At 36.6% G+C, this 12495-nt stretch overlaps 2 protein-coding genes across 4 annotated transcripts; one reads left to right on the top strand and one right to left on the bottom strand.

Annotated features, from left to right (window-relative positions):
- Positions 1-588: 588 nt before the first annotated feature.
- On the top strand, positions 589-3593 carry LOC133705561 (31 kDa ribonucleoprotein, chloroplastic-like). The gene is made up of 4 exons (XM_062130838.1): positions 589-1146; positions 2560-2661; positions 2766-3038; positions 3139-3593. The coding sequence occupies exons 1-4, from the start codon at positions 736-738 to the stop codon at positions 3190-3192; spliced, it is 840 nt and encodes a 279-aa protein (XP_061986822.1). The 5' UTR covers positions 589-735; the 3' UTR covers positions 3193-3593.
- On the bottom strand, positions 3471-9509 carry LOC133705560 (uncharacterized). 3 transcript variants are annotated; one of them, XM_062130837.1, is made up of 7 exons: positions 9084-9509; positions 7356-8208; positions 6464-6636; positions 6052-6136; positions 5799-5966; positions 4177-4349; positions 3471-3755 (listed from the first exon to the last, which is right to left on the bottom strand). In XM_062130837.1, exons 2-7 carry the CDS (start codon positions 8193-8195, stop codon positions 3617-3619), a joined length of 1578 nt encoding a protein of 525 aa, XP_061986821.1. In that variant the 5' UTR covers positions 8196-8208; positions 9084-9509; the 3' UTR covers positions 3471-3616. The 3 variants fall into 3 exon arrangements, with proteins under 3 accessions (XP_061986821.1, XP_061986819.1, XP_061986820.1); XM_062130835.1 differs by lacking the exon at positions 9084-9509 and having other exon boundaries at positions 7356-8625; XM_062130836.1 differs by lacking the exon at positions 9084-9509 and having other exon boundaries at positions 5799-5948; positions 7356-8625.
- Between the last annotated feature and the right edge of the window lie 2986 nt (positions 9510-12495).

The raw sequence follows: 12495 nt of genomic DNA, 5'->3' as shown, positions 1-12495 counted from the left end.
AGCTAATGTTTATTTTTTAATCTTTTATTAGAGTTTTGCATTTAATTGTTTTTATTTTTTCGGTTTAACTTTTATATAGTTAGCCTTGGATTCATGACTAGAGTCGCCGGTTTTAAAAGTTAACGCGAGTTGACTTCAATTTCTTCTTTTGTTATTTTAAAATTTTATTTATTTTAATTTTATTATTTAATATTTGATGTATTAAAAATTGATCTTTGTGTTTTTTTCTCCTTTTTGTTTCAAATAATTTATTTTATATATTTTTTCTATGAAATTATCTCAAATTTAATTCATTATCACAAGGTTTATGAGTTCTAAGTGTTTTTTTCTTGTTACTTTCTGTTTTTACAGTTTCACTTTTAAATATAAGATTTTTCAAATGCAATTTTTTTTATATTTTTTTTAGTATTTAAATTATTAATAGTGACTGGAATATCAGATTTTTTTTCTTAACTTATTCTTACGTTAAAAATAATAATCTGACCCGTCGGCCTCGAATTGCGAGCCACAAGTGTAGTTACTACTAACTCCGAGTCTGATCCATACTGGACTCACCTTATCTCCCCAGATATATCTTTACCCCGTCTCATTGGACACAATCTGCCCACATCAGCTTGCACAGCCTAACCCTCCTTCCATTCCCCCATCAGCACTTACTTCAAGTCATCCCACCCCTTCCCATAACTGAAAAAACCACCACCATCACCACCAATTTTCTTGCCAATTTCTTGCACCATGGCTGCCTCTGCTGCTGCAGCTGTAGGCTCATCTTTCTCTCCCTCATCAATCCACACCCTCAAATGCATGCATGTCAAGCACTGCCCATTTGATCACTCTCTCCTCAAAGTCTCACCAGTTCGCATCATGTTAGCCACGTTATCTCGCTCGAATTATGTTATAGAACCACTTTCACAAGTTACATCCTCATGGAGGGTGCCAAGAGCATCTGCTGATGTTGCTCAAGAGGAGGCACCCGCAACTGCTCCTGCGGTGGAAGAAGAGGAACTAGCCTCAGGAGAAACAGAAGGAGAAGCTGATCAGGTCCCTGTTAATACCAAGCTTTACTTTGGGAATTTGCCATATAATGTTGACAGCGCCCAGCTTGCTGGGATGATTCAAGAGTATGGTACTCCAGAGATGGTTGAGGTATGTTAAACATCAATATATGATGATATTTGAGGAGGATGATTTTCTTTACTTTACTTAATTAGGATCTCCAGTTATGGCTAGATTTACCATTAAGACATGAATAAACAAGGCTGCCTATGATGCCAAAGTCTATAGTGGAGTGTGTTCATCAAACATGCAAGAACCAAATTACTTTGCTAAATGAACTTTCTTGTTGACTTCCTAAAAGACGGCTCTGCAATAGCTTGAAAATTCACTTCCTAATCAGGTGATAAAGTTTGTTTGCTTCCATATATAAAGAAGAAGAAGAAGAAGAAGCTTTAAATCCCTCAGATAGGTAAATGCTCATTTAGCAGCATAATTTCTTGAGAAATTCACCCTCGAAATCACTTGGACTGAGAGATAGCATGTACTTAAATTCTACATGGAAACCTGAATTTGCTTTGGCCGTGTGATCTAGGTGCATGTCTGCATCAATATATCATGAATGAAAGTTCTGGTAACTTCAAACGTAGGGTAAAGGGACAAGTCAATCAAAGTAGTGAAATTCCTGTGTTAGCGATCAGTTGAGCAATATTTAGTGGTAAATTTAATAGATTGAATGCAACTATATGAGCTTCTTGAACTTGGATGAATGGCACAAGCCTGATAATTCAGTTTTTATCATCTCAACGCACAGCTGTAGGTTGCCTCTTAGAGAAGGTTGGATGGGTGAATTGGTGGTTTGTTTGCTATTATTCCCTTTTTACCGTCATCACGAGCTCTCCATCAATCAGGAACGTGGTTCAGTGTCCTGGAAAAAACCATGGTAGGAGTGAAGGAGGAGCCACATGTTAGCACTGTGGCAACGGTTCCCTGGTTATGCTACACTCACACGGATACGAAGATGATTGGTAACCAAGTAGGCTATTCAACATGGACCTATGTGAGAGGAGATGCATAATTGTTGCCAATGAAAAAAAAAAGGAGGTGCATTATTGTTTAACTGATGATCTCACTTGTTGCTAGAGAAGTTTTACTCCCAATTTTCACTACTTCAAGGGGTTTTTGGAAGTGAAAGAGTGAAGCCCGCCTCAATATGCAATAAAGCACTGTAGTATTCATTTTCCTTTGTTTTCAAGACTCCAGAACACCCAAATTAAGATAGTACCTTCTCTTGCTGTTACTGATTTCATACTTTTTTCACGATAATGATGATTAAACTATAACTGATGGAAACTTGACCGTTGGTAACGAAAGGCTTGCTGAATATGATAGAACATGCGCTTTAGTATTGATTTCTCTTCACTCTTTACCTTACAATTTGCCTTAATCGCAATGTTACTGCTTGTCATGGAATTTATAGTACTGTTTATTTCCCTTGTTGTTGTTGTTATTATAATTTTTTTTTGTGAGAGCTATTCTTTTACTGACCAATGAGCATGGCTGCAGGTTCTCTATCACAGAGAAACTGGAAGAAGCAGAGGTTTTGCATTCGTGACAATGAGTAGCATTGAAGATTGTGAGACAGTCATTGAAAATCTCGATGGAAGCGTAAGAACTCCTCTCTCTCTCTCTCTCTCTCTGTGAGTGTGTGAATACTTCAATATATTAGCGAGTCATTTTACCTCAAGCTTCAATTTTTTTTCTTTTTTCAGCAATACATGGGCCGCATCTTAAGGGTGAACTTTGCAGATAAACCTAAACCTAAAGAACCATTATATCCAGAAACAGAATACAAACTTTTTATTGGAAATTTATCCTGGTCAGTAACGTCTGAAAGTTTGACACAAGCCTTTCAAGAATATGGCAACGTTGTTGGAGCAAGGGTTCTATATGACGGGGAGACAGGAAAATCCCGTGGTTATGGTTTTGTATGTTACTCAACAAAAGAAGAAATGGAAACAGCCCTTCAATCTCTTAATGGAGTGGTATAATCTACCTCCCTCTACTCAGTATATACTTTCTGTGTTACTTGCAGCATTTGTTTTTGGAAAACAGCTAATCAATGGTCATGTGTTCCTTATATAGGAACTGGAGGGACGAGCATTACGTGTAAGCTTAGCTGAAGGGAGAAAATCATAAGTTGGAGGGTGGAAAAGGTGCAGATTTGAGAAAAGATGATCAATGCTGATAGCACCAAGAAATGGAAGGAAACAGTAGTTAATTTTACCATTGCAATCACTTGGCAACCTGAGATTCTCTTCTCTTTCATGTCTATTGTGTTTGCCTGATCTTCCACTTCTGATTGATGAGTAGAAAGAAGTTCCGTATGAAATTTGTAATGGTTTTGGCAAGGCTATGAATATGCTACGATAAACAGAAAAAATCTTTCTTGGCTGCTGGGAACTGAATAGAGCAGATGGGAAAATCGTCAGAAAGTGTTGTTAATTTAGCTGCAATTTCTCTCAATTTTAACAACATTTTAGTTTATTCAGTTGGAGCTTATATCTTAATGGCATTCCTATTGTTTTGCTTCTGATAAAGCATTCGTAACTATAGTCCTGGTCTAGTATTTATGATGCACTTGAGCATTGGCAGCAGCTACTGCACCGTCATTGTGATTGGGCATCTCGAACTGACTCGTGCTATCTTCTTCATTTTCCTCTGTTTCCCATAGGAAACTAGCATAAGCTGCGAGAACATAGCTGAAAAGAAAGAACGAATGAAACGTCAGGCCAAGAATCAGTCGGTCCTAGAATGTATAATTTAGCTGCCATTCTTGTCAAACAATCAAAGCATCTTCCATCATGCAAATCGTCTAGACCAAAAAATTCTTTTGCCAAACAGAATTTGCTATAGGGAAAAGAGTGGCCGGTCCAATCTCTAAAACTCAGACTCCTGCATACCATCTCCCCTTTCTTATGGAGTCCCTTAGGTGAGTGTTCTTTTTATAGATATACTTGCAGAGAGTAAAAAAAAAAGGAGGAAGAAGAAACTGGAGGTCCGGCATCAACATTTTACATTTTCAAACCAAAGACCGTGAACTTTGAACACCGAAGGACCATCTTGTAAACACAAATAAATGGGAAGCCGTCTAAATTCTAAAACATGGAGAAAGGGGTGTACCTGTCCGCAGGAGTTGCTTGAATTGATTGTTTAAAATAACACAAGGCTTTATCATGGTCACGATAAAGTTCCCACACCAATTTTGCATATTGCGACAGGATTTCTCCATCACCAGGATCAGCCAGTATGGCCCGGGAGAAGTATTCCTCAGCCCCTTTAAGGTCTCTCTTGGACTGTTGGTTGAAAACAAATGTTATAGCAAGAATGAAGGAGGAAGTATGACAACTCACAGACTCCAATCTAGACGTCCACATGAAAGAAGTAACCAAAATAGTAAAAGAAGCACAATGTGCAAAACACTCTAGTCCACAGTGTAGCTTGTTCCCACAAGCAGCTAACCAAGAATTTGCACTGTGATCACCGTACCACGCTGCCGGCCTCCTTCAATTTTACATGTGATTTCACTCTAAATACAGAAAACGATCGCAAAATCATCCCAGTCATTGTCAAACATATATTTATGTTACTCCATTAGAGATTACATAGACACTACTTGATTTTGTATACAAAAAGCTGATAATAGAAGACTTTTATGTATATAACTAAACAAAAGTCCCTTAGATCTGGTTAGCATGTTGATTTACATTTCTGACCATTTGCAGATTTTTTCAGATTTTTGATTTCCTGTACCAAACTGTTGCATCTTTTTACAGAATGACTGTCTTTATCACAATTGAAGATGTGCCAAATCCTAAGCCATGTCTTCACCTTAACTCGTGTAGTTGCATCCTTGCTTTAATTGCATGTCTGAGATATACATGTTGTGCATGCATATTTGATTATTCTTTCCAACTAGTGTTTTCTAACAGCTCGATTCACGATGAAGTGCAATGACCGTTGAAGGACAACTCCATCCATCATGGGATTCAATAAATTTTGCTAGGATAGCCTAGAGATGGGACTATACGAATGTCCAAATTGCTAAAAGCGCCAAAGTAACAGATAGATGCATTGAATGACTTTATATCTCTGACTCCCATGTTAAAGCTACATCTATAGTGAATGACTCCTCCTTCAATCCAGGATTACGTGTCCCAGAAAAACAGATGGTTACTAACTCCTACTCCTTAATGGAATGTGTTCCAGATAACATATTTTGAATTATGCAGTTATACATTCATCTCCAATTTAACCTTTGGACAGATCTATTACTTAGATCATATGATGGACTTTCCTCATTGATGATCATTTTGTAGTTGTATGCAATGGTCATGGAAAATTCTCCTTAACCTAAGTTGGGTATGCCCTTATCAAACTACTGATCCTCTATTATATCTCTCCTGAGAAACAAAGATTTTCCAAGTTACCTTTCCTAACTTGTTTGAAACAGTTTTTCATGCTCGCAAAATATCACTCCAACTATTCAAACTGTTTAAAAGAATTAAGCAGTCTCGATGCATCAGTTCACAAATATCCCATACAATAGTTTTGAAAGTGTGCCACAAATCTCTGCTTCCACCATGCCTCACCTCTAGTCTCTAGATAATGGAGTCTGATGGAAATATATCCAGTTATGACTACAAAGCTCAAACATTAATTATAGATTCTTCTTGTATACTATTACAAATATACTACCTGAATGAGCTTATGATGAAGTACAGAGATAAATTTACAGATCTTACCTGATACAGAAACTCAGCATAATTTCTTAGAACCAAAGAGTTGCAAGGATTTGTCTCTACCATCGCTCTATAATACTCCTCAGCATCGCGATCCTTGTTGGCATCAGATGCAGCATGGTCTTCCAGATCAATATGATGCTCAGATGGAAGCTGCAACAGTTTAAAATCCTAGTTGGTGGCTAGGTTTTCAAGCTTAGTTGGAACCATACAATAAAGCATTCACAAATTTATGACCAAGAAGAGAAAGTGGCACCTGGATAAATTCTGGTTGAAATGTATTTCCTTCCCCATCGTCTTCTATTTCCCAGAGAAAGCTGGCATAAGCTGCAAGAACATTGCTGAAAACATGGAAAGCAAAGTTATGCTTATTCATCTCAAATACAATTCAGGTGCAATCATTTTCAAAGTCCGTACAGGATTCTTATCAAGTGGCACTGCAGCTGAAAGAGCCTTTGCACTAAAAATCATCAAATTGATGCCTGGGGTGCTTGTTGATGCTTCTCACATCACCATATCAAAAGCACACAAAATGCATCAATTTGGTGCTTTGTAGCGCAAAAGCACTTTGTAAAAGTAACTCCAACACAATAGACATGCTACTAATGATGGGAGTTAGATTTGCAACTCTTTGGAAAGGAGCTAGAAGAAAGCAAGTTTATATTCACCTGTCTTGAGGGGCTGACTGAACTGCACGCTCAAAGTTAATTAATGCTCTATCTTGATCATGGTTCAGCTCCCATTCCAGTTTCGCATACTGCATCAGAATTTCACCGTCTGCAGGAGCTGCCAGTGTTGCAAGACGATAATATTCCTCAGCTCCATGAAGGTCTCCCTTGGACTGTTAAAAAGAGAAGCTTTACAATGAAAAACCAATCATTTTCTTATGGCCTCTACAAAATATAAAGTTCCACTCTCAGAATGCTCGAGGAATTACAACACTGAAGAAAAACACTATTATCAACAAAATGCCTGTCCGAACACTATTCTTACTTTAATGAGATTATTTTATGTCAAAATGCTTCGTTTCCTTAATAAAAAAAATAAAAATAGATGGGCATTCTTACCAGTTAAAAGTAATTTCAGTATTTGATTAATTGTGACGCCATTTAGAAAACGTGGGATCCAAAGTTATGCATAAAACAATAGTACAAAAAGTACTAGCAGAAGCAGGTAATTGAAAAAAATAAAAATAGCAGCTATCAAGCCAAGCCAACCTTTCAATCTGCTCCAAATCGACACAGAAGCACCAACAAGATTACATTTCCTTTAGACATTCAAACCTAATGAACATGACTGGAAGCAGACCTTGACAAAGATCTAAACATAAAAACCCCAAATATTATAGGACCTGATCATTCAAAGTCTAGATCCCATGTTTTACAATAAGGAGGTCAAAAGACTGGACAGCTCTTCTGGTAAGCACGGGGACAACTGGTGATGGCTCAAGGTAGGATCGATAGAACATAATGCATCAATTTCATGACATGAGTTATCTGAAATAGGTATGATGAAGTGAAAATTAGAGTAGAGTCGGAAAAGATAAAAAACTAATCTTACCTGCAACAGCCGAGCATAATTTGAGAGGAGCAAAGGGTGGAAAGGATTCTCATCAATCATCCTCTTATAATACTCTTCCACATCATCATCTTCATCAAAGTTTGGAAAACTTAAATGAAAACCACCACCGCCACCACTATTACCACCGAGATCTATATCATCAATCCCAAGCCCAGCAGCAAGATACAGGGGAGGACTAGCCGGTTCCCTTACTTCTTCAATATCGAAATTCTCAATTCCGTTTGAATCTTGTTCCTGCTCCTTCTCTCCTTCCTCCTCTATTAACCCCATACTCGTCTTTCCAAAACTGAAGTCCCCGCTACCAATAGATTCTATGTTTTCTCTAATTGTAATAGTTCTCATCAATTCTTCTTCTCTTCCCACATCTGTTCCATTGTGTCCTTCATCCTCTAGTTCATCATTTTTGTAAAATATCGAAAAAGAAGGTGAAGAGTGCAACATTCTCTTGTGATGTCTATATTGAAATTTCTTTGATGTAGTAGTTGAGTTACGAAATTCTTCTTGATCACAAGAAGATGTATAGACAAAACTTTCCAAATTACTATCCGACGAAGCTCTTCGAAGGCTGTTAATTCGAGAACTACCCTTTTCTTGATCGAGTTCAGACAATGGAGATGAGATGCTGTGGCCTGATAATGGTGTCAAGTTGAGATGCTGCAAACCGTGAGGAAATGACAGTTTGTGATCATGAAACACTGGTTGGTGTTTGATGTGGTTGGTGTGGGTGTTGTTAACAGCCTCAAAGTCTCTATTAGGGCCGTCCGAGAAGGGTGAAAACAAGGGTCCAGCTGCAGAAGTTGATGAGCTCCTCAGAAGCATTTTTGCCTTTGACCTTGGACAAATCAGTTTAACAAGAGTTAAAAATTGTTGTACACGTAAAGGGTTTCCCCCCTCTTCGACAAATACTAAAAAGGGATTTCGCATTGTTAAATCTATCCCGAGATTGACCATAAAACCAAAAAACAAAAATTAAGAACATTTCATTTGGGTTGACGACCTCCACACCAAACATGAAATAGCTTCTGATTTTCCAAAAACAGAAGGGATGCATATGTTTCATCTTTCTTACAGAGATGATAAATTAACAGTCTGCGCATCAAATTAAGATATTAAACAATGTTTTAATTGAATCTAAGCAATGCTAAAACAATGAACAAATTTGCAGAACAATATTAGTGCTAAGATTATTTTCCCCCCTCTTCTTTGCCTATAATTCAATATACTTGAACTGAAGACATCTTGGATTAGAATGAAACTACTCATTTGAATTAACTAAGAACATATAGATGACCATAAATGCTGTCACGAGTAGCATTTCTATGTTGATATCGCTCCAGTTGTAGAATAGTGGTTAATTAGCAAGATGCATGTGAGTGCTTTAGACTTTTAGACCCATTAGCAATGAAAGGTAGCCAGGAAGACTTCACATGATAAATGCCAAGGGTTTTTGTGAGAAGTGTCTAAGCCACCACGGATCTATAGGATAGAACCCACGTTTAAGGCCAGTTTGTTAAATAGTAGCAGTACGACTCACTTCACTTGTGATTTAATTGTTGCTGTTTTCCTTAAATTTTAACCTGAAAGGAATCCCAAGATTTTCTTGGCTTTACACACTGCCTCAAATAATATGAAGGCATATATATATATATATATATATATATATATATATATATATATATATGGATTAGAGAAGAGAAGAAAGCATACCTTGTATCTTGGTATGGTGCAGATTATCTTTCTGGGAATAGGCAAAAGACATGACCACCTCAGTTCTCTCCACTCCTATAGGCTATTGCGGTGAACAACATCCATGAATGCGTGAGAGTTGAGACTTGAAAGAGAGGAGGGGGTGTTTGGGGTGTGAACTGTGGAGCGGTATATGTAATACGTGCAAGAGCAATGGAATGGAGGTTTCTTCATTGATGGGGCAGCAGCAGAGCATGGGAACTTGCGCGCTCACCCAGGACGGACAGACCAGGCATTTTAATTTCATATGATTTTCTAGATGGCACGTGCACTTTATTGAGAGGTGGCAGTCACTGGCTGCCTCCGTTAGGTGTCAACAGAAGAGAGCTGGAGGGCAATGATCCAGCCTCCAAAGGCTCAGATCGACATGTCATGCCATAAATATATCACACGACCTGTTTCTTATTTGGCTAAGAATAACTTGTGGTGTGTGTTCATAATCTTCATTTTTTTTTTATTACATATTGGTTTGAAAGGCCTTTGGGCCACCAATGAGAATAATCTACCCCAGATTTCTAGCACCCCCGTTTACTTCCTTCGCAGGTTTCGAACTTATTAGGTGTCGCGACACGAATCTAGTCGGCAATGCAGGAATGGTGCTATAAGGACACACACCGTCTAGGGTAGGCATCAGAATATATATTATAAAATAAGTTACATGAAAATTTAAAGTATTTCATAACTTTTCAAAATATTATATTCTTTAAAATCAATAAAATCAAATAATGCTTCTCATTATCAAATAAAACAAAACAAATAACTCATAATCCTTGTTATAGTGTTAAAACCCGGACTTAATTAAAACAATATAATAATAAAGTGTTTAAGATATTAAATCAAAAACTAGAAAGTCTTGCGGAACAAGTAAGGAATATTGACTAAAACTGAAAAAACAAAAACACTCAATAAAGTTCAACTACTAACAGAAACTAAAAATCTAGAATGATTTTAAAAAAAAAAATAGAAGGGTGAGTTCAACTATTTAGTGAGGGAATATTATTTAATATACATCTTAAATATTAATAATTTACAAATTGATATATCTTGATATAAATATGCATACTAAACATATTAACATAAAGCATTTGAATACATGTCAGATATTAGATAATACCCGAAGATGATCATTGTAGGAGGATCGATCATCACATGCTGGTGTTTTTCTCACTAGTTAGGTATACAAAATATTATATGCACATATATTAACCAATATCCGTTAGCATGAAGTTACCAACAATATATCAATATCAAGACATAATAGATACTCGCATAATTATCAAAGCAATGTATATCATATCTAATGAAATTTAGTTCATCAGAATGCAAGTGCAAATTCAAGAATGAATAAGTACTCAAAAAATAAAGCAACATGTATAAATATTCAAGAAATTAACTAGTTGTACTCATCATATAATCAATATACATATTTATTTATATTACATGCATAATGTATATTAAAGATTATCTTAATTACCCGAAAATAAAAGCAAAAGACAACGAATGCAGAACCAAAGATTACTGAAGATTGTTAAAAGAAACGTCGGCAGAACTTATAATGGACACAAAAGACACTAAAAAACAACTCGAAATAAAATAACATAAAAAATTAAAACTCTAAGCTTAGAGACCAAAACATAAATACAAAGCCAAACTGATTCATCTGATCGATTCCAAACATAACTCAAACTGATCGAATCTAACATACCCAATAAAACTTTACTGTTAGATCAACTGGTCGATCACTATCACATGCCAACCGGTTGATCAAGTGTAGATCTTAAAAAATAAATATTATATTCTTCAAAAACCCATAATCCAAATAACATATCAAACTATATCAAACTGATTTTGAGTAAAACTAGCACCTTAAATATCAATTATAACTCTTAGATCATTCAATTATCAAATCATAATAAATACTTTAACTCTTCTTAAAACCTTCTACAATCAATCTCTAATTAAGAATAACAATAAGAAGATAGATACTTATTTGTTCTTCAATCTTTTTCAAAATCAAAACCGAAACCATAAGTTCAAAACCGATTTCTCGGTGCATATGGGTGTAAGTCGCTAAAAAAAAAAAAAAACAAAAAGGAATACAAAAGCAAATTCCATGGCAACCTTTTCTTTAAATACCTAGATTAAACAAAAAGGAATACAGAAAAGCAAATTCCATGGCAACCTTTTCTTTAAATACCTAGATTAATTGAGTTGGGTTTTGAGCTGAACTTTGAGTTTAGATCAGGCCAAGAATATGGTTCTTTCATTAGATCCCTTGGTTTATAGTCTCGAGTCAGAAATGTCCAATAGCTAGAATGTTTCCTCGGATACACTAGTAGAAGGGGAATTAAACATTAAAACTTGCGAAATTTTGATACTGAAATCAGCCCAACATGCTTTAATTTGGTCAGCTCTTGAGCGCATTATTTAGTGTGTGAGACACAAACATTCACGTGAAAGAATTAGACCTTAATCACAGAAACTGAAAGGCAGGAAAATGAGAGCCAACAGAACATTTCTCCATCCAAATACATAAACACAACGGTGGCCAAACAATGGGGATACAATGGGCTGAAGCTGGCCGGTGTTTCAAATCACAATGCCTCTTTATCAAAGATCAATCCGACGGTGGTTATATGTGCCTGTTGGCACCAGAGGGACCAAGGGCTTTGACATTTCTCTTGGACCTTTGTCAATAAACTGATGCTGAGAATCTATAGCTGCAATATAGAGGATTGGCTAACGGAGGAGAAGCCACCATTATTAGAAAACATTAGCGGGTCATGGTAGCGATTTTAGAGAGAAATTTTAGGAACTCGGTATAGGAATTTTAAGAATGTTCTTCACATAATAAATAAATAAATTTGCACAAAAAAATCCAGATATTTTTTTTTTTGAGAATAAATCCAGACATGTTGCTTTTACAAATGTATAAAAACGGCATCAATGACAGCAGATACGTTCTCTAATTATAGCGAGTCTAATTATAATATTGATACTTTGTATTGGAAAAACTCTTAAAGCAAATTAGGAGCCAATCTCCCCACCCCAATAACTGGAAACCAACCATTGTTGTCTGACCCGAAGAAACCTAATTCAGGACTTGATCGGACTTAGCTTCATCCCACCTAACTAACATTTCAAACCTTGTCTCTTCAAACTGCCAATACATTCATGAACCTTGTGATTTTTGCTGCTTCCTGAGTCGTAACCTTAAGAGATGTCTGTCTTCTCTCAATACCCAAACCTGTGTTGTCCAGGTCAATACATTCTATGATCTCTGGTCCGCTTCCTCTTCGTCAGAGATATCTCCTTCCCTTGATGCCAGCCCTCCTTTCGTCGTCCTCTCCTTGGACGACTGTCTGGAGGACAT

This window comes from Populus nigra, chromosome 10, assembly GCF_951802175.1.
Source record: "Populus nigra chromosome 10, ddPopNigr1.1, whole genome shotgun sequence".
Lineage (NCBI taxonomy): Eukaryota > Viridiplantae > Streptophyta > Magnoliopsida > Malpighiales > Salicaceae > Populus > Populus nigra.
Note: the sequence above shows the minus strand (reverse complement) of the source record. Positions and strands in the feature narration are given on the sequence as shown.